Below are 23,545 nucleotides of genomic sequence, written 5' to 3' on the forward strand. Positions count from 1 at the left end.
TTTTCATAAAATGATCCAAACAACTGAAAATATTTTCGACAGTTTATCGAAACAACAAAAGACATTAAATTTTCCTGTAAAACATTTTACACTGAAAAAATTTTCCTCCAGCAAGTCATTTTTCTTATTACCAAACGGATCCTTAGAGAGACAATTTAAAAAAAAAAAAGCTACACTGAAATTTTGAAATTAAATAAAAAATTATTAATGACATAAGTGAAATTATTAACTGAAAAAAATGACTTTAATTTGATGACCATTTTTTAATGACTTTTCTTACTTGGTCAACTTTCATGACCTAAAAACAGACTCAAACTTCTTGCAAAAATGTTTTGTATAGACTAATTTTTGACAAAATATTCTATCTAAATTTTGACTGCCATGGACGCCAATGACAATTCGAACTAAATTCCGACCATTTCGGAAAATTTCGTGGGCAATTCTTCATAATCTTTTCAGAAAAATCCTTAACTTTAGCAGTATTGCTCATGCGGCATTATTATTATTTTTTTTCCATTATCTATTTTTTCCTTCCCATCAATTTTTCATCTCCGCATGAGGTGCTATGATGACTTCAAATTTGCAACGTTGATGCAGCCTGCAGTCAAATTGGCAACAGCCTTCTCACAGAGTTATTGATTGGGTCGGGACAATGCAAAACTAGCTACTGGGATGCATTTGGGAGTAAACTTGGGTCTGACTTTTCTCAGACAGCCAAAGGATTCTCACCCCTCTTACCTACAATTATAGGGAGAGGGAAGACAACCTATTTAAAAAGGCTAAAACTTCTGCTTAAAAATTAAAGGCGCTCAAGTGGCACATGAGTGCCATAAAAGGTAAAGCAACACTAAAAAACATAAATAAATGCTGAACTGAAAGGTAAACTATTGACAAGATAAAGGGGTACTGGAAAGGTGAAATGAGTTGAAAATTAAAGAAGCTGAAAAGGTGAAGCGAGTGCTGAAGGACAAAGGTCTAAATGTAAAACAAGTAAAGTAACTGCTAGAAAATAAATAAAGACATAAAATATCTTGGTTCTACTTTTGGTTTATCAATTTTTTTTCATCTTCAAAAATTCTATTTATATTTAGGATCCATTTGATAAGTGTCAAATAATTTATTGAAAAAAAATTGTGTAAAATATTTTTGAAAATTTTAATTTTTTTATTATTTAGATAAATTATCAAAAATATTTTTTATTGTTTGGATCATTTGGTGAAAAATATTTTCCACCATCACTCAAATTTTAAAAATTTTATAAATACTCATTTCTCTATTATCTTTTTAGATAGGGCTACAACTTTTTTTTTTTTTCTCAATCATAGATAAATTTTATTAAGCATCCAAGTCTTGATACAAAAACTGGCATAAGACAATTTACATGGTTAATGGATTTTTTCTTGTTAACTCATAAAATATTTTGCATTTGAATTACATTTTTAGTCTTCCAAACAAAGTACAAGTTCTGAAAATGTTTTTCGAAAAAAGTTTACATCAAAGTAACCAAATTAGGATTATCAACATTAATTTGATTTATTTCACAACACTTTTTTCACTGTATCAAATTATGAAGCATCAAAATCTAATTCTTCTTTATCTCACATCACTCTTTCCTTAAATCTTAAAAGCTTATTCATGTTTTTTAATTCATTTCTCTTCCAATCCCATCTAAAACCATTAGCTTTTATCAACAACACAAAAACCCCAAATAAATTTTATATTTAGGGCATGTTTTGGTAGTTTAAGCCTTCTTTGCATTTGACGGTAATAAATTCCAAATGGCAACCTTACATTGGATAATTTCACCTAAGTACAAATCTATGTCAGTTGTCACGAACTATGCTCCTTCGACTAAGTACGTGATAGTCCGTGTTGCACTTAAATGGACGCTTTCACATAAGTCAGTTAATACTTGATTATATCTGATCAAACATCAATAATAACAACAAATTAGACTAAGAGAACCTGCATCAAAATCAAAAGGCATACCGAATGTCACATATGCAACCACTGAACCATAAAAGAGAAAAATGTTTTATTAATATGAAATTAATTATAAAAAGACCAAGACACGCAATCGTAGGGTCATAGGGGCAACCCTAAATAAGTCACTACAAACATACCTTTACTAGTGAAGCAGCCCAACAATCCTCCGACTGCTCATCTCTTATAAAGAGTTTATGAGATTTTTCAAATATTCTACCAATAGTCATTACAACGCTTGAAATGAGGACATTCCTTTCATAAAGAGTCTTTTCATAATGAGGACATTATTATAGATGAATTAAACCTACCATTATAATAAAATATAGAAAGTAGTTGCATAATTTAACTAAATAATAATAACTTAATAACCAAAATTACTTATCTATGATAATTATATCTTAACCGTCCAATCTCCTTTTACCAATTTTGTTTACTTAGATTATACACTATTAAAATTACTCCTAACGTTTCCCATCAATTATAGTTAGACATAAAGGTGTCAAGTGGGGGGGGGAACGGCTGCCACGTAATTTGGTAGTAATTAAAAGGAATTAACAATGTGTAATATCCTAAAATAGGAAAGGGCAAGGCATTTTCCAGGAAGTAAATGGCTCAAAATTCCCCTTGTTTCCTCGTAATTGGTTGTTATTTGTAGAGACATGAGCCACGTGGTGGTCGTTGTAGGCTGTTCAAAACGAGAGAAACAGTAACCAATTTTCGTGTGGCTCTCGTCATTAATTAAAAAGATTTTGATTTATTTGGTTTGCAATTCTCTCTCCCCACCTAAGTACGCAACCCACACCTTCTGCTTTCATTTCACTGTCACAATTCATTTCAAACATCTTCTCCCACATTACAACTTTTAATGTTAATGTTGCTATATAATATATATATATATATATGTATGTAAATAATGTATAAATTATAAAGATGAAAGGATAAATATGAAGCTTCCTCCATTTTTTTTAATGCATTCTAATTTTAAATACTTTAATATTTTTCAAATATAATTTATCATCTTTTTGCAAGAAGATTTTCATCATATTATAATATAATAAAATGTATATTTCCTACTTTAAAAAAATTGAAATTAAAACCAAACAAGATTTTTGACAAAACAGGTTCAATGTCCATTAAAGTTTGATCAACTTCTATAATGCTAAAAAGTTAAAAGCACCTTTATTTTTATACAAGAAAAAAATTCAATGAATCTAAAACCAATACAATAAGATAATTTTTTCCTTATTTTTATAAATTTCATAATTATCCATTTTAAATACTAGAATTTAAAATTTTAAATTCCTTTGAAGGGAACAAAAATTGAAAATTGAGACAAGGGCAGTTGCCCATAGGATTGCATGAGCAGGTGACATGCTGAAAAAGAGGAATGTTTCATCTTTTATTAATGATCGTCCCATGTAATTAATAAATATCTATAATAAAATACTATATATAAAACTTTTTAACAAGAAAAAAGCATGAAGAAATCAAATAATAATAAAAATAAAAAAAAAATAAAAAAGGGAGAAGGAGGAGACATTGTCTGGCTACTAAATAAAGGTACCGTTAATCTATCAACGTCTCCCACTTCTAACTGTTTTCAACTCTTTACCTCTCTCAACCGTCTTCGCCCTCCCCCGCCAAAACAGTTGACTATATTTACATCTCTATCCAAAACAAGTAAGGAAATACCAACTGTATCCCCTCACTGAATTTTGAGCTAGTAAATACTAATCCTCCTCACCATCAGAACCCATCCACTACCACCTTCACACTACTGGGCAGCCAATCTCCATAACTTCGGTTACCAGATTCACCATCGAGTTCAAGTCGAACGACCAGAGACTCATCTGATGCAGGCAATCGTGTTTTCAGCTGTTGCAAGCTTGGGACCAATGCTTTCTCTGTCCATTCTTCTAATCCAGTTCGGCCTATCCATACTCCACTCGTAATCTTTTCCAGTGCTTCATCTAGGATCTCAATTGTTAGCCTGTCACCAATAATGCTGGAAAACTTTTTCATTATGGAGTTTGCTATATCGCGTCTAATGGGACCAAAATCTACAGGTTTAAAGACAATGGCATCATCCACAGAATTGAGCAGCTCACGAGATACTGATGATGTTGAGTTGCATAATAGCCTATTAGTGAGGCCATGTTCTTCTTCATGATCCACTGTGAGATCGCTGGAATTGTGTGATCCATCAGCTTTATCGTCCTCCACATCAGCAGCCTCATTAAGATCGAATGATAGTGGCGAACCAGTTTCCTTCCGTGGCTTTGTTGCTCTGTCCTCATGTAGCCAACTGGCCCGGCGCTTTGCAGTTTTCTCAGAAAGGGATAACCTTAATTGCCAACTTCCACTTGCTAAACTGGCAAGCTTCTTTTCATCCAGGGAAATACCATTTGATAAGAATTTAAGATTATCTGGCAGCCAATTTGCAGTGAGAATAAAAATAACATTTCCTAGACTGATCTCACGACCATGAGAATCAGCAAGTCGACCTCTCTCCATTGCTCGTTTTATGCTGCCTCTAACTAGCATATCTGCTTCATCGATATCTTCAAGCATTACTACTGAGAAAGGGTTCCTCCTAACTGCCTCTGCTATTCTATCCAGCACCGTTTTACCACGGACACTCACATCGGATTCCATATCGTCATGTCTTGAACCAAGACATATCACCACTGGATGCGCCCCACATACTTGATCTGAGAGGGCCAATGCCATCTTCTTCTTGCCAACCCTGTCAGGGCCAGTAAACAACAACCAAATGTCACCCTTTGCTCCAGCACCCCGCCGTTTTCCATTGCCTAATTTACACTGTGTCACAGTTGTAGCCACTGCAGATGCTGCATCCTGCTGCCACCACACCTTCTCTATTAGACCTTTAAGGAGTTTCTTTAATAAGTCAGCATCTAATGTGTTCAACAGTTTGCCGCTTTGCAAATCTTGGAACTTGTTCTGTGGTTCAGAAGGTATGCAGCCCAAAAGGTCCCTCACCCGCTCTTTATGCATTCTTTCTGGTGAGGTCTCGGTGATCTTTGGTCGCCCAAGAACAAGGTCTGTCCTTACAAGGCTTCCTGGTGGGCTACTTGTCCGTTCCATTGGTTGGCTAGCTACTAGATTTGGATTCAGTTGCAATGTCTCCCCAATGTTCCTGTTCAATTGTAATTTGGGTTGGAAAGGTTGCCGTCCTAGCAGAGGTGAATTACACAAGCTCGTCATTGAGAGAGCTGTAGAAGCGAATCTCTCAGAGACTAGACTGGGCTGATGAAAATTAGGATGGAGACGCAAACAAGTGTCATTCCATTTCTTCTGCAATTCCTGAGTCTTCTGCTTCCAAATCGTCTCTTGATCCTTGGTCTGTAGATAACATGTGATGGTAACAAGAAAGCTTAGATACGAAAAAGACAAGATTTACCTATGCACATATTTACACACCAAAAAAAAAAAAAAAATCTAACAAGACTTGGTTTTTATTTAACATCGGCTTCTTACCTGCGTCTGATCTGTTTTGACATCACCATCATGGGCCTTAGCATTCTGCAACCACTGTGGCAATGCTGGCCGAGTTGATTCTGACTTAATATCAGAGGAGGATTTCTCAAACTCCTTGGCTGCTACAAGTTTTACAAGTTCTTGATCATAATTCTGCATGCACTGTGGGCAACAGCCTATTTTTCGAGCAGGGTCCAAGTTCTCAGAAAGTTGCCTAGGTTGAGCAGCTGTAGTTGCAAACCCCTTCAATGGGGATAGGGACTCAACAGAGCTGCTAAGTATTCCATTGCTTCCAAGCCTGGAAGATAAGAATATTACAAGTTAATCGATGATAACAGCAAGAAAACTAGATAATCCAATCTCTCGGGCATTGACAAAAACCAGAAAAAGGATAAAGAGCCTCTCAAGCCCACAGATCAATCTGCGTCATCTAAGTTTAGTCCTTGCATGCAAGACAACGTCAAACTGAAACATGAATCTAAAAAGTCTTATGGACGTGAAGAAAGTCTTTTGTATTAAGCAAGTCCCCAAAAAAAATGTTAAATTTTAGATCAGAATCAACTTTTCCCAAGAATAAAATCTATTAGTAGCACAGAAACCATGGACTCTATAAACAGAAATTTCTTGATACCCATTAATACCCATATTCAATAAAATCTACTTGCATATAATACCCTGAAATCAAGCATATTATCCAAGTTAAAATGAATTCCAAGATTTTGAACCTTAACTTTTGGCAGCATAATCTGATAGAATTTAAGCTTTCCATATTCAAAAACTAAAGCTAAAATAAACAAAAACGTAAGTAAGGTACCAACGTTGTCGGCGCAAATACCTTGCAAATATTCCCGGCAAGGGTGCTCTGGCAGCAATAGGAACAGCCTGCAGATCCCAATCATTTTCCATTGAAGGATGATAAACTTGACATCTCAAATAAGTTTCACAAGTAGCAGTTCCAATCAACCATACTCTCCCACTCCCTTCCCCAAACCTTCCCAACAACTTCCCCATCTCTGCCACCGCAGCACGCCCCGCTTCCGATACCACCTGCTGCTGTTGAACCCCAACGCCAAGACCCACCTGCTGGTTATTCTCCACTAACCATTTCAAGTCACCCAAATCAAGAATCACCCCTCCACAATCCAAATTCCCAATCTTCGCTCCAACTTGAGTACCCAACTCTTTAATTTTCGCAACCATTTGGGTTTTATCCAATGCGAAATCTTTCTCCAAATGAACCACCTCAACATTTCTCAAAACCCCATCGATTTCCTTACTCTCAATCCTCCTCAAAATCTCCTTCACCACCAATTCCGGCTCCGGTTCACCAACCAAAACCGGGTTCCTCTTCTTACTCCTCATCAAAATATCGATCACCCTTTTCACTTCTTCACTCCTTTGCTGCCCGGACTGCCCGGCTGCCCCTTGTTGTAACCTCGGATTCAAATACATATTCCGATTGGCTGAAGGCGCGGCAACTGCGGAAGCAGCAGCTACAACCGGTCTGAACCCCAATCCGATTGGACCGGCCGTGTTAGCTGAGTTTGAACTCGTTGAGTTCAATGATTGTTCAATGGTTGCTTTGACTGCTGGACTCGAAAAACTAGCTTCCCGCATGACTCTACTAACACTTGGATCATCAAGAATCGATATAATTAACTGTTCCAATTCCACTTTAACAGCCAAAAGCGGTTGCTGTTGTTGCTCGGGACATCCACGGCGTTGGTGGGCTTGAGCACGTTTAAGAGCAGCCATCAAGGCATTGGAGATTGGTGGGTCGAGTCCCGGGCTGCTACTATTGGCGTTTTGAGCAGTGGGAAGGCGTTCCAACGCCACGCTGAAACAAAGCTCCAAAGCTCGACACTGCAAGGGATGAGACGAATTGGGGTGCGATTTGATACATGCTTGGCGAAGGAATCCGGTGGGAGATGCGAGGAGTGTTGCCGCCACATGGAGCGGCGTCGTTTGGCCGTGATTCCTACGGCTGGCTTCAGCTATCGAATGGTTCAACACGCTGGCCGCCTCCGGCGTCAGGGTCTGTTGGATCGTGCTTAATCCTGCTCTCATTTATTATTAGTAGTGTTTCTTCTTCTTCTTCTTGGTATCTATGTTTTAGTGTGTGTAATTTTTTTTTTTTTTCTGCTGAACCTTTTTTATTATCTAAGAAGGAGAAGGAGAAGGAGAAGGAGAAGGAGAAGAAGAAGGGAGGAAAAGGTTATGGAAATAGACAAACTGAAATGAATCACCAAATGAAAGCTTTTTACAGGCAAAAACAAAAATGAAAGAAAGCAATAGCTTAGATAGATAGATAGAGCTTGTAACCTTCTTTCTTTGCTTTAAGTGATCTATCTTTGGGTTTTCTTATTTTCTTTTCTCTTCACACAAAATTTTTTTTAAAAAAAAAAAGAAAAATGAAATGAAAAAAGTTGGTATTATAAAGGAGGAAGAGAATTCAACGCGAAAAGGAAAGATCAGATCCCCTCTTTCACAAGAACCCCTGCCATTTCTCTTCTCCCCCTTCTTTTTATTTCTTTTTTGTTTTTGTTTTTGTTTTCTACCGATCTCTCTCTCTTTTTTTTTTTTTGTTTTGCTTTCTTTCCCTATCTATCTGATTCATCCATAACAAAAATATCCAGCACAATTTAAGTGAAAATTTTAGACTCTACCTGGCCTGGCCACCATGAAATTGGGTAAAAAGTAAAAAATTGAAAGAGAAAAAAAAAATAGAGGGAGGGTTTTGCATAAAAAGAAAGAAAGAAAGAAAGAAAGACAAGACCCACCAGGGAAAAAGTAAATTAGTTAAGCCCCAGCATGAAAAATGTTTGTTTTTATTAGACAAAGAAAGAGAGAAAAAGAATTTCTGGAAAATAGAGAATTGGAAGTACTATCAGTTTGCAAGGATTTCTGGAAAATGCTTTCTGGGCAGTGCCATCTGCTCTCCTTTTTGTGTCATTCCCTCCTTTTTTTTCTATATTATTATTTTGCTTTTATTTTATTAAGTAATATATATATATATATATATATATATTTATACTTTAAACTAACTTTCTCTTGTCTGTATACATAAGAGATAATGGAGTGAGAGAAACACCTTTTTCTCAGAGAGAGAGAGAACATTATTCATTTTTTCTTTAAATCTAAAAAGAAGAAGAAAAAGAAAAAAAAAAGATTCATTTCATTCATTCATCACTAGATCGCTTTATGCTAACTTTATCTCTCTCTAGACTGTGGATTGACTGCCTTTTTTATGTTTTACTTATTATTTTTTTGGATGATCTGTCCGAGTCCACGCGCTTTTTGGCCCTAAAGGGAGGATCCGACCGCGCCTGAATCTATACGGAGTGGGTTCACGCGCTGCGGAATTGATGGGGGGAACAGCGGCAAATGAGAGTTTCGAGCTTTTATAAAAATATTATATATTTATTTATTTTTATATTTTTGTAAGCCTTTCAACCAATTTTCTGCTTTTCACACGCAATCGCTGCAAAGGCATCGCACGACTTTAACCTTTTCATACTGACTTACGCCTTTTTCTCTCTCTAATTTTTGTTTTGTTTTGTTTTGTTTTCAAAGCATCAAGCCTGCAATTTCTTGGCACTTTTCTACTCCCCCAAACTTTGCTCTTCTACTTTTACTGCCTAATCCTCTTTAATACTTTTTTAATCCCTGTCATTATTATGTTAATCTAGCTCAAGTTACTAACTCTCTTCCACTCTTGCAACTTGAGATTAATCCTAATGCACCCTTTCCATTAAATTCCTTGGCAACGAATGGTAGGACTATCAGTATATGTGCATTTATTTCTTTTGTCTTCATAACTTGTATCTAACACATTAATCCAAAAAAAGAAAAAAACAAGTAAACTCAAAATTTAAAACCCCAAAGGATCATTTAATTCCATTAAATTATAAGGATAAAACATAATTAAATGTAAGATAGGTTGCCTTTATTACATGATGAACTAATTAAATATTGCAATTTTTTTTATTAATATTGAAGATTTTTAATAGACATTCTATGACATTACATTGGGTGCCCTGGTTGACAGAAAAAAGGAAGCTCTCCTCTTTACAAATTTAGAGTAAGTTTATGTATATATAATAACTAAATTGTATTTGCTATGAAAATGATGGCAACAAGTAGTTGTGTTATGGTGACGATTTAATTATTCATAGTCCACGAACAACTACTCCACATAGTAGAAGAAGCGTGTGCATGTCCTCAAAAATAAGTAAATATGACCAAAAGGTGAAGGAAGCCAAACTTTTTTTAAGCTTTTGATACAAGGATCACAATTTTTCTTGCAATTGAAGCTAAATCCACGAAGCCATGAAAAAGGTTTCTTGAGAATTAATTTGTTGCTCATGTCTCTCCATGCAATCATTTTTCTATTTATCAACTTTTTAATTTAATGAAACCATAACAAAACCTTACACAAACGAGCTTTAAAATTAGAGATTGATCGATATAGAGTGATATTATTAAATTGTCAAAAAATTTTACTAATCATAATACTTATGTTAGAGTTTTATATAATCAATTATATTAATGAATTCATTCATTTTTATGTAATTTTGTAAGGAGTGTTTTACTCTATTTTCATTTACTATATTATCCTATATTTTCTGTCTACTTTCTATATTATAATTTAAATTTAAAATAATTGACACACACTCATTTTCATAGGGATATTCATTTATTGATTTTTATTATTTTATAATTTAACAAGACACATGGTAATTTTTTAATGATGTTTGTAGAATTTTTAAAATTTTGCTTAATGTATAGAAAATAATTTGTCATTTATTAATCATACATACGATTCTAAATCTAAACAAACGAATAACATTATCGTTACTAAAAAGAAAAAGAAATGAACTAAATAAACTCATATGTTTAGCCAATTTTTATTTAGTAATTATGTTAGTTTTATTTTTTAAAATTATAATTTAATGGACTTGTGATACTTTATAAATTCATATGTAAAGTTTAAAGATTCCTTCATTGATGTATAAAATATATTTTTTTCATGAAAAAAAAATATTTTTGAGTTAGAATAAATAGACATGAATGAAAATCTTGTTTACTTGTTGTAATTTAAAATTAATAAGAGCTTAATATTGGGGGCGGCAGCCAACCCCCTCTAGCCATAGGTTGATTCAGGCTCACCTAATTTGAGAAAGGAGATTTTAGTTAGAGATCATTAAATGCTTTGCGCTAGTGGTATGATCGATTCAACCCATCACGGGCGCAACCATCCCATAAAATCAACACTGACATTTGCAATTTTAATTTGGTCGGCAGCCGCGGCTCGGCTTCTTTTCAAATTTAATTATAATCATTCAATAGCTGTGGCTCCCATTGTTGATAGCTCCCCTGTTCAGTTAAAATGAAAAGCCCTTCTCGTATACTTTCTCCTTCCATGCTCAAGATTTAGGTCACAACCAAATTTCATTAAATTACGATAGATAATTTTTTAATTAAAAAATCATTATTATCATGAGTAATTAATATTTTTGGTTATCAATTTGTTGTTATCAGTATCACATTTAATGATCCCCTCATCCAGTTACTTTTTCCAATCAACTACACCAATAATTATACGATAAAACCAAATTTAGCCAAATTCTAAAGTAAAGGCTTATAGTTTTTATTTTTAAACCATCATTCTTCAAAATCAAGGATAGACATAAGGTGGCAACGAGATATTAACAGTAACTTTTCAATTTTATGTTATAATTTTATTTTATTTTAAAAATAATTAATTTTTATTTTAATTTTGAATTATTAATCGAATTCATGATATCGTGTAAATTACCTTTTAATCACATTTTATGTAAAATTTTGAACCTATCAAGTATATCTTAAATTTTAAATTTTTAAAATCTTTTCAATTTATGAATATAATTTTGAATGTGTAGAATTTTTCAATTGATTTGATGTTGAAACAGCAAAACAATTTCAAAAGAGCCGAATAAGATATAAAGTAGAGAAAGAAATAAACAGAAATTCACATGGCTATTGTGGAACATAATGGGGTTGAGTAACTGGGATGGACTTGGGGATGAAATGGGGTTTATAAAAATAAGGAGGCGGTTTAAAGTCGGGAGTGGATCAAAATAGGGAAGCAGGCATCACGGTGGACAAAAAGGGGGAGAAAGGGTGTGTAAAAAATCCCAGAAGATACAAATTCCATTAAAATAAGGATTTAATGGAAAATGGGGAGTAAAATAATGTGAACTTTTGGGGATTCCTGACTTTACAAAAAGTGATTTGTTACTTGTACTACTGCTACCAACTTTTTGTGTGGAGAGAGAAGTCTTGAGGGAACAAAAATCATCATCATCATATTCCCCTTTTTGTAACGCACGCCCTCCCCTCTTCCCTTCCCTTTTACGCGTTTTTCGAGCCCTCTCTTCTCACAACTACTCCTACTCCCCCCCCCCCCCCCCTAAGCTTTTTCTTACCCCCCTCTTCCTCTTCTTCTTCTTCTTCTTCTTCGTCTTCGTCTCTCACGCTCTCTCCTTCTGCGCGTGGTCCATTCCGGAAGATCAGGGCCGTTGATCGGGCGGTAAAAACACGGGAATTCAATTTATCGCGAGAATTCGACATTTGTCGTGTAGGGAGAAAAGCTGACGCGTGAAACTTAGTCCTTTCCTTTTCCGGTGACCGAGAAAAAAGTGAAAGTTTGAAAGTAAGAGAGAGTTTTCAACTTTCTGCATTTATTACCGTTCACGTATCTTTGTAACCTGTTTGTCTGCTTTTTCAGCTCCTCCGTATTTCTTATGTTGAAATGCCCATAATACCCCTCCTTTAATACTATTTACTATAATATGAAAAGAATCAGTCTGTCAATTAATATCATTTTACATCAAATTAAAACAAAATAACCCATTGTAAAGTAAAAACCTGACACGTGGAAGATGCATTGCCGTAAAGGAGGGTGACTTTTGCTCTGCAATTGTGCCATTATGATTATCATTGTGAAAGTTAATAATCCATTTGGTGATGTTAATCTCCCATTCAACCAAAACCTTGCTTACTTCATTGCACTTTATTGCTGTGATTATTGGCAAGTACGGGGGAAAATGACAAAACTTGTGAGACTAATTGGTTTTTATTTGACCAAAAGGAAATATTACAAGCTTCATTTTCTTTGTTATTCAAAAACCTAAAGGGCATCGCAAATTTTAGACTGCAGGCTTATCAAACATTCTTTTCCCAAATAACCATGTGGGTTCATACCCTAAAAACACATAGGGTTAAGCCTTATTGAAGTATCATTAAAAATAAAACCAAAAAAATTATAGTTTCTATATATATAATATGGAAGCTACAAAATTATGTAATGGCATCTCTTAAGGAAAGATTCAATACTTGCAAATTGTGTATTAGCCTTTAGATTTGATATGTTAATGAGGATGGAGATTCTTGTTGTCACATTTAGTTAATTATTTATCCATTTTTAGCACTTTCATGTTTGAGAAGATTGGTAACAACTTCAAATTATTATATCATAAGTGATATATGTGATATGCTGACCCTTTTCCAAATAGTAACTATGAATGCCTATTTATTATTCTGATTGCCACGAATTTGACTTTCCAACCATTTTTTTTATATATTTTGTTATATCGATTGTCAACACCTTGATCTAACTAGTTGATTTTTTTGGATAAATAGAGGAATTTTTAAAATATATATAAGAGGAAATTTTTTATTGTTTTTTAGAAAAAAAAAAGTTCTGTTATTGTTTCCAAGGAGAATTTTTTTTCCCATAAATCTCAAAATGAATTGATTGCTTTATCTCTAAAGTTGGATGTGTATTATATCCAATAAACATTATATATAAAAATTTAGTGTGACATAAATTCAAATTCAATCAAAAACATATTATATTATCATAACACTTTAAAATTTTTTTGAATTATTTAATAAAATTAAAATAAGTGTTTATTTTTTTATTACGTTCAATCAAATACTTATATTTCTATTTTGAGTCAAATAGAACCTTATTATTAACGATTGATTAACTGTTATTAGTCAAAACGTTACATGTTATTTTTATATCTTATAACATTAATGTACGTGTTGACGTGGAGGGTGCAAATACGATATGATTGTGTTATCACCTTATATTATCATCTACTATGACATATCAACATGTCATGCGGTATGAAATAATAAATGACATTTTAATTAATAATATTTAGTCAACACTTTTAAATTAACAAAATATAATATATATATATATATATATAATATTTCGTATTATTAAGTACCTATTTGGTTTTTTTTTTAACTTATCTATTTCTTAAAAGTAAAAGTTCCGCCAAACATGATTTTTGAAAAGTTCTTAAAAAATAATTTTTTTAAGAACAAAATTTTTAAAAAAAGAACTTAAAGAAAAGCTTCAAGGTTGAGCTTTCTCTTCTCTTCTTTTAAAAATACATCAATTTTTCATAAAATATCTCTCTCTCAATCAATCTAGAATTTTTTTGTTCTTACAAAAACTAAGAGAAAAAAAATCTAAAATTTAAAATCGCATTTAGATACTATTTAAAGATTTTCTCTCTTTTTTACTAAAAAAAATTTAATATTAAATACATCATTTCCTCTTTTTTATTTTTTTTAAGAATTGAAGCATTATAGTCTGATTGCTTACTAGATCAACAAAAATCTAATACTATTGCTACTATATAAGTTTGAGAGTTGTTCCGTTTCTTTATTGCTTTCTTTGATTTTAACATTTAAAATTATATATAAACTTGAAGCATTATGTTATAGCTGATTAGGTGATTGAAAATAATATGAATACCTTTTATAGTAATTTTAACCGAAATTAGAGCTTATATAATTTATTTTATTAAACAGTTTACAAATAACTTTAGCTTAATTCTAAACGTTATTATTTTTCATAAAAACTTCATAATAACTTTTAAGTTAAAAGAAAATTAAGCCAAATAGGCTCTAAGTAAAAAAAATTTAAATATTTAACTTATATATATTTCATAATTACTCAAATGAAATGATGCACGCAACATTATCTAAATTGTACTTGTTAAAAGAAAAAATCAAGGTTAAGTTTAATTCATTTATTTTGATCTAATATGCATATATAGAGAAATTTACTTCTTTCTTTCTAATTTTTTGTTACCAAAAATGATATAAACAACAAATAATAAAAGCTTGTTTGGCTTAATTTTTTTGAAACTTAAAAGCTATTATGAAACTCTTATAAAAATAATAATTTTTAAATTAAGCTAAATCTATTTGGTAAGCTGTTTGACAAAATAAATTATCTAAGTTCTAATTTTGGTTAAAGTTACTATAAAGGGTATTTATCTTATTTCAATAACTTAATAAACCAAAGTAAAACAAGTCTGCTTTGAGCTTATATATGATTTTAAATGTTAAAATTAAAGAAATCTATGTAGAAACAAAATAGTTCTTAAACTTTGTATAATAGTAATAATATTAGATTTTTATTGCTCTAGCAAGCAAAATCAAATTATGATGTTTCAATTCTCCAAAAAAGAATAAAAAGAGGGAACGATGTGTTTGATATTAAAATCCTTTTTTGTGAAGAAGAGATAAAACCTTTAAATAGTATCAAAAGATAGTTTTAAATTTTATGTTTTCTTTTCTGTTAATCTTTGTAAGAATAAAACAAAATCAGATTTTGCTATTTTGTTATTGGGTCTTTTATTTTTTTCCTAGTAATTTTCATAGAAAGAGATACAAGATCGTGATTTGTATTGGAGAAGGGTGGTTTGTTGATAGAGAGAGAAGAAAGAGAGATCGATTGAGAGAGAGAGAAGGGTATTTCTTGAAAAATCAACATGTTTTTAAAAGAATAGAAAAGAAAGTTCCTCTTTGAAATTTTTCTTTAAGCTTTTTTTTTTTAAATAAAATTTTATTTTTTAAAAGAAAATTTTAAAATCATGATTGACTTGATTTCTACTTTTATGAGATAAATAAATTAAAAAAAAATTAGATCAAATAGACACTGAATGTTACAAATAATACATTTAATTGTTTTGACAAGATAGCTCTTTCTACCACCTATAAGAAAGTTAAAATTGAACATATAATAAAATGGTTTTATAGAAGTCTTCAAACAAATGTAGCACTAGGGAAATCTGCTCTATATGGATATGGGCAGGTTTGTCAAGTTAGCCAAAATAAAATTAATAGATAGGAAAGTTGTTGCAAAATTTACCTATGGCATCTAAATATAGGTAATTTTTGGAGATAGCTAATTATTCATAAAAACCAAAAAGTATACAAGTATGGCTCATATTTATTGCTCCAAGAGTGTGAAGGTAGCATAGGTGGATGACTAAAATGATGACCCCGAAGGCCAAAATTTCATTGCTTGTTGTTCAAAAAGGATATGCTACTTTGCTTTTGCTTTGACTTTACTATTTGGCAAAGAATCTGAATTATTATATTTTATTAATTTTGACCAGAGAAGCCATGGGAGCACCTTTTTCCTGCGATCGGACACCCATATATGTAACGGCTTTTCCAAGTCATAATTGCAGGTATATATGTACGCGGAATAAAAACTCTTCAAATATTTGTAAAATTAAGAAATGAGAAAGCTAACTAGCTAGTTAAATTGGACCCAACTTTCCATATTTTCCATATTCATCATGGGTTTTTTGACCATTTGGCTTTTCTATTCTTGCTATTTGATCTAAATTTGACTTCCGACTCGCCTAATTATTCGCATTTCGAAGCTCATTTTTTCCACAGAATCTTCTATTTTACGGGTGCTTTTACTTTGCCTGAGAAGGCCACTTATATTCCTTATTTAGCTTTAAATCCATGCAATGAATATTTTCTTTTTGACTTTTAGGATGGGAAAAACCAAAAACTTGACTTTGATTAATGTATATCTCTAACAGGATAAGTCTGAAATTTTGAAATGAATTTAGTAAGCGTGTATATTTTCTTGTCAATTTGATTATTATCTCATCTTTATATATGTACAAATCTTGGGACACCTTTTTTGTTAGTCTTGCTCCATTGTGAATGCACACCTAGCTATTTCAATTAATTAAAAAGAAAAAAGAATAGAGAACAAATATGAGAACCTAAAGTTGGCCACTTGGCATCAATGCAATGTAATGTCTCAGAGTTGATAAAGCTAATTTTCTTGCAAATGATCAGCAAGATAGAGATAGAGATGGAGGGCATAGCTAGCTCTCAAACCTTTACGAATTGCAAAGCAGGAAGAAGAAAACGAGCAAAAACAAGAAATTATTGACAGATGTTAATTAAAATGGGATAGGGAATGGTGCCAAATCCATGTAAAGAAAGTGGTCCATTTCTTCTGGTTCCCTTGGCAGCATGCCTGTGCTAATTAGACATCTTCAGCCTCTAGCAAGACACAAGAACCTTTCGTGCATGCCAAAGTGATGACATCAATAGCAGTGAAACAATGTCTGCTCAAGCCCTTACATTCTTGCTTCAATTATGGTGGGAAAGTTACCATCCAATAACAAGTAGATTTTTGTTTTCCTTTTTGATAAGAGTATGAATATGTTGTAGCTTCATTTTGTCATTTAAATTTTTAATTGTGTATAAGAATTTTGAGTTAAATTTAGAGGTATCATTTTTTTCATATATGTATCTCACAAATTTCATGGACTCATTTCAAAATATAGATTCGAGACATAAACGTTTTTACCTTTTAACTCTGAGAGTTGGCCCCTTGTGAGCTGACTGCTGAGAATAGGCCAGTAGAAGAAGAATAATGTTGGTCCCATAGAATTCGAATATTTCTGAGCTCATTTGTATGTTTCGCCTTTATAATTGAGCATACCATGTCAACAAGTTATCAACTCGACCCATGAGCAAATTAGGAAGAGCAAGGATATAACCACATTTTGATTACCTTGTTGAGGAAAATAACAAATTATTATTATTTTCCTAATTTTGATTAATTAAATATAATTTTTGGGGAATATTATTTATTTTCAAACGATATGATTATCTCAATATACAGGCTGTCCAAGCTAATGAATGGGATTAACAGTCAACTGAACGTGCCTTCATATATATTTTCAATTGAATCATCATCACAAAATTGATAGGAGAGCAACAGATGTCTCGCATTCTACATGTGAGCGCAATTGACAGCACTATATATATGTGCTCTAATTATATGCTTTGGTTCGAGTGTTTCACATGCAATCAGTGTTATGAAAATGATATATGACTTATTATTGTAAGGATGGTGCTGACATGTAATGAAGTAGATTATATTCTCATCAGTATATATGAGGCATCTTCATCTTTATCCTTGATGAAGTTGCTTGTTTTAATAATGTCAAAGTAAAGGTGTAATTCATAGGTTGCCAAGTCAGAACCAATTCATATATATATATATATTTATAATTTGATCCAAAATTTCGGTTCCATCTGGATATTTAAATTTATTATTAAAATTAAAAAACATTTATAAATATAATTTAAAATTAAATTAAAATTTTTATTAATATTAAAAATAGCCTGAATCCAATCAAGCCGACCCTTAAAAAAATCCTGAACTCTACCGTCCATGTATATAATAATAATGTTTACACTGTTTAAGGAGCCGTTCTTTTGCAATTTATTTAGTGGCCTAGACTACAATAATGGGAAGTAGATGGTGTTGGAAAAGGCAATAGAAGAAGATTTAACAAGCATTGTTATGCATGGTTTAAAATATTGAGCCTGTCCCAATAGTGGTTTGTTCCGGATCATGTTTCATTGGGAGAAATTATGGTTAGTAAGTAGGGTTTCCATTTAGGAGAATCTCTTCGAAGTATTGACCTTCTACTCATAAGTTCACACATTGTCTGGACGTTGCACATCTCCAAGGGAAAATTTTGGAGGAGACATGAATATTCAAGAGACTTTCCATTTTCATAATTGGATTCCGAAGAGTTCAAGTTAAGGTGGAGATTTTTTAATTACTATTTGAATCAAAATAAAAGTAGAATAAGAAATTAAAAAAACTAAAAAGGCAAATGGCTTGCAATATAGTGAATCAAATTTTTAGTTTAAAAATTTAAATAAATTAATATACTTCTAATCCTTTTATTTATTTATTTTTTTGATCAAAGGCTCATGTTAAAATTAGCAAACAAAATTCGGTTAAGATGTAGTTGTTAGTTTAATGTTGAGTCTAGGTTTGTTTTAGAATTATTAACGGGTATGCGTAATTTATCTTGAATCTTATTAATAAATACAATACTCGAATTTTATAATTATTCGATTAATTTTAAAATTTTTTACTCGAATCTGAACCTTAATACTTTTCTTAGTCACTACTCTTTAAATACTCAAAAACAAAACAAATTGTCTTCAAAAATATTTTCAATCCACTAATTAAGTCTAAATTGAAGCAAATCAAATTGACATGCAGCCCTTAGCTGTTTCATACTTTCATGTGGTACTTAAGCCATTCCTTGATTTTAAGTGAGTACAGTTAAATACAAAACGACTAAATCATTAACCTAGACGAACAAAATAATTTTGTTTTATCCTTTCTGTCTCTATGGCCTCTATTTTCTTCTCTCTCACATGTGCTATGGTTGAAACATGTAGATGTCAAATAAAGACAAATTTACTTTTTTTTTATGAGTTACATTATATTTATATAAATGTACCAAAAAAATCGTTACAAAAAAGAAATTCAAGCGGTTAGGTTTTAAAATTTTATCTTAAAGGTTTTGAGTTCAAATTTTAAAATGAAAAAAACTTATAAAAAATAATTATATAAAAAAACAAAATATAATCAATCAAGAAACATATCCTTTGTATGCTACACTGTTAATGTTTACCGAGGGAAGCTGTCATTAACTTTGTGGGTTTTTTTTTTAATTGAGAAAATAAAATTCGAACCTTACTCTTTAAGTAAAAGATTATGCACTAACTAATAAATCAAATGTTCGGATACTGTACATATTATTGAGTTAAATGTTGGGATGTTAATAAAAGATCTTATTATTAATTAGACCCCCAATTAAACTTTAAAAGTAAATTTTGGGTACCTTCCTATATCTATATGATGAATAGGGATATTCAAAACAATTGTCAATTGAATAAACATTCATTTACGTAATTATATTTGAAGGCGTGGATTCCCCATGCATGCAGTTCAAAATTAAGCGTTCCCCATTTTGTATTGATTTACTGCATTAATTCTTTTCTCCTTTGCCCTTTTGTTGGACAAGTTTGAATTAATTCTTGCCTTCGTCCTAGATTTGGTAGTTGAATATTTCTTAATACCAAAAAGCTTCCATTAATATTCCATATTTATAATCATCTTCACCATACTTACTTATTGCATGATGTTTATTGGAATATTTTAAGCTTTGAAAATTTCTAGCAAGTACAGGTAGAATAAAATAATGTGTGTGGAGGGACCTGAAATGAATGATACATGATATATTAATTATATATATAAATATATATTCTCTATGAATTTGTGCCCTAGGACTTTTGTACTTAAATTTGGGTACAAAATAGTTTTGCTTAATTTTACCCGGAAGAGTAGAGAAAGTGGAATGCAATTTAGATATATATTCGTAGGAGACAGAGAACACTTTACTAGTTAGAATTTGAACATTAAGTTTAGAGGTTTGGAATTGGAAACTGTTTTTCTTTTTTTTTTTTTTTTCTAAAATCTTTACATACCAAGAAGAAAAAAAGTCGTATTTTTTTTTTGTTGCGCATAATATTATCTACATTTGGCGCTATTTTGTTAGATGTAAATGTTGATATTGAAGCATGGGTAGTTAGTTTAAGTATAAAATACTGCTCATGCCCTATTTGCTTTTAGTTTTACAAATTGCACAAATATTGAGGGGGAAAGAAAGACTTAAACATATTAAATACTTGGTTCCCTACTGATTTCTCTATTATTTACATTTAATATTACAACATCATTAGACCTTTATATAAAGATATACATTTTGACAAAGAGGAAATTTTCTTGAGTAAGCTCCTTGCTTTTGTCTTTTGCATACCCACTCCTTAAGCATGATACCATAATAATTCCTTCCACTTTAAAAAAAAAAGAGAAGACTAAGGTGACCTCATCGGCCTAAACTTTTTTTCCCCCATATTTGAAACCATCTTAGATCTTTTCCATCATTCTACTTCTCCCCTTTGGTTTGAATTGAAGAAGCTCTGTCACTAAGATTATTTTACCTTAGCATCATTATCAAAAAGTGATTGCTTTCTTGTTGGTTCCTTCACAAGGGAAAAAAGTTTTCCCCACTATACCATACTCTCCAATTCTTCCCCACCCCACCAATAATAGAAGAACCATGATTCAAGAAAGAAACCCCCCCTCCTCTTTTTTTTTTCCTCCAAGTAAGGATTGCTAGATCAACCAATGACCCCATTTGAAAGGATCTTCAAAATCCTTCTCTCATGTAATTGCTAAAGTAGCATTTTATTTGACTTATTAGAACCTCAAAAAGGCACCCCTTTTTCACCCCACAAAGTTCAAAATCACACTTGATCAATCCATGATCATCTGTTGGTATATAAATATATAAATAAATATATATATATATATATATTTATTTATTTATTTATAAAAGCCTCTTCCAAAGGCTAATTGATGGTATATCACGAGACAAAAGGGCCCATAACTCTTTTCACTAGTGCAAGCCAAACCCCACATAGCTTTTCACACATATATAAATATATATGATAATCATGTCATCAAGGTCAAACTTTAAGCAAACATAAATAACAACAAGTCACTCACAGCTGGGGGAGAATTGAGAGCCACCCCCTCTAAAAAGTTTTGGTAGCTTCTTGCACTCAAAGCAAGTAGACTTTTTAAGTCCCCCGGGCCTTACCCATTCCCCCTTCTTTTCCCTCTCCTTTTAGTTTAGAATAAAGGAAAGTGGCCTTGCCTTTTGGTTAGATGAATTTGGGAGAAGCACCAATCAAGCAAAAGATGACCATTGGTTCCCCCTTTTTGCAATAGAAGAATGGTACAATCACTTTTAAAAAGGAACTATACAGGAAAAAAAGTTTAGATGTAGTAATGTTAGTTGTTATTCCAACCAGAAAAGTTCATTTTAATTTTATAAATGCAGGGCATAGTATTTGAAATGAAAAATATCGCTTTCAGTTTTTTATCAAAAGTCACCTTACCAAATAGATTCGCTTTCAAGATGGATTTAGCTAGGATATATGGAATATATAGATGAAGCTTTAGTTTGGAATTTAATTACTTAATTATGTCATTTTATGTGATTAAAAAAGCCACTATATCCTGTATTAATCAATGATTGTGGCAACTGACTTTGTTCATATTGCTGATGTATATTTGTGCATTTTCAACAAATAAAACGTTATTCGCCCTAGTAATAGTGAAGCCTCATCTCTCATGATTGTAGGAGCACCGCCCCTCTCAAAAGAAGTATTCATTTTCATTTTCACATTAGAAAAAAGACAATTAGAAGATGCCAAATCCCCCCTCAAAAGCTTTGTTTGAAAGTATGTGGCATCTATATTTCCTCTTAACTTTTGGAGTTTTGGAATCCTTAAAGAGTTACCAACAATAGAAAATCCCACTTAGAAGAAGCTGAGGAAAAGCTACTTGTCCCCCACTAATGGTGTGGAAAATTTGGGTTTGTAGCACTAATCTCTTTATACTTTACACACAAGCATATTCAACTTTTTAGGAGAAATCAAGAAAAGCTTTCTAAGAATGACTGACTGACCCTTTTGGATATATATATATATATACACACACATATGTGAAAGGAAGACATGCCTACGTGAGACACTTAAACCATACATTAATGCATTGAGGTGTGATTGGGTTCAATTAAGCCACAAAGATATGTTTCAAAAAAAATGTGTTTTTAAAAGTTAAGACAAATCTCTAGGATAATCAACTTTCAAAGGGACCTACCTTAATAAGTTAATTGAGTTGGTGATATATCTAGGGATAAATTCTTTTACCGTCCTAAGCTTAATTGGTCGATACTAGAGTAGCCTTTGGGAAGAGCATCTCTTTATAAACCAATAATTTGAAATATATATATATATATAAAACATCACTAAAGAATTAATTCAATATATATTGCTTTCATTCTGGCCATGCGCTCCAACCTTTCATCAACATTTAGCTCATAATTATTGCCCACCTATGCTTTCTACTTATCCTTAAAATCATTGATTATGAGTAATTGTCATTCTAAAAGTTCATACTTGGTTCCTATCAAAAGGAAAGTCTTCAATTTTTTGGGACCAAGATTTAAGTAAAATTATGTTTTTGAGTTCTTTAATATATTCTCTAATACTTGAGTTTGAATTTGTATTTTATCATTTTGAGTTTGAGTTAGAACAAGCTTGTATTATTAACTTTTTCGGTAAATTTAAGTCAGATATAGTTTCAATTAAGTCACTCAAATGTTGCTATACATTCTCAAGGCACTACATTTCTTTTCTTTTGTTTTATTCATTATTTTCTGGTTTCATAAAAAAAATACTGAAAAAGGGTTGGAATATATGGCAAAAGCTAAAGAGATGTTATTGACATTGAGTATGCTTATCTAGATATTTTTTACAAATGAAATGAGTAGTACCAATATCATTATTACAATTCATAAAATTTTGAGTAAGGACCTACACATTAAAAAATGCATTAAATACAAATTTGAGTATAGCCCACTCTCAACTACAATCATAAATGCAATTTGGTTCATGAGTCCTCCTTATCTCAACATTCAATAAATTAAACCATTAGGTGGTGGATTAAATGCCATTGGGAACATTGAGAAAGACAGGGGAATCATCACTTTTTTAAATATGGTCATTATTTTGATGGATCGTGAAACCCTAATAAGTTTTCCTTAATTGTATAGTCTATATTTAAAATGGGTTTTTGGTTTAAATAGTATTAACGTTACATTCCCACAAATCTACTAGAGAAATTTCATATAGGCCCAGTGAATAATAATTTCATGAATGAATAAATGTTGATGTATACTTTTATGTCATACATATGTGAGAGTAATGTACATTAAAT

General features: G+C 31.9%; 1 protein-coding gene across 1 annotated transcript; it reads right to left on the reverse strand.

The window, feature by feature from the left end:
• Positions 1-3,358: 3,358 nt before the first annotated feature.
• Positions 3,359-8,225, reverse strand: LOC18589119 (Double Clp-N motif-containing P-loop nucleoside triphosphate hydrolases superfamily protein). The gene is made up of 3 exons (XM_018127939.2): positions 6,323-8,225; positions 5,488-5,785; positions 3,359-5,352 (listed from the first exon to the last, which is right to left on the reverse strand). Exons 1-3 carry the CDS (start codon positions 7,552-7,554, stop codon positions 3,733-3,735), a joined length of 3,150 nt encoding a protein of 1,049 aa, XP_017983428.2. The 5' UTR covers positions 7,555-8,225; the 3' UTR covers positions 3,359-3,732.
• Between the last annotated feature and the right edge of the window lie 15,320 nt (positions 8,226-23,545).

The sequence above is a fragment of the Theobroma cacao genome, chromosome 9, assembly GCF_053813885.1.
Source record: "Theobroma cacao isolate CCN51 chromosome 9, ASM5381388v1, whole genome shotgun sequence".
Classification (NCBI taxonomy): domain Eukaryota; kingdom Viridiplantae; phylum Streptophyta; class Magnoliopsida; order Malvales; family Malvaceae; genus Theobroma; species Theobroma cacao.

Excerpts from the sequence above, each read along its gene's own strand:
- LOC18589119 (XM_018127939.2), bottom strand. The coding sequence starts at position 7,554 with ATGAGAGCAGGATTAAGCACGATCCAACAGACCCTGACGCCGGAGGCG. Across the intron at positions 5,786-6,322 it reads TTGCCGGGAATATTTGCAAG|GCTTGGAAGCAATGGAATAC; the intron begins GTATTTGCGCCG and ends CTTATCTTCCAG. Across the intron at positions 5,353-5,487 it reads TCAAAACAGATCAGACGCAG|ACCAAGGATCAAGAGACGAT; the intron begins GTAAGAAGCCGA and ends TGTTATCTACAG.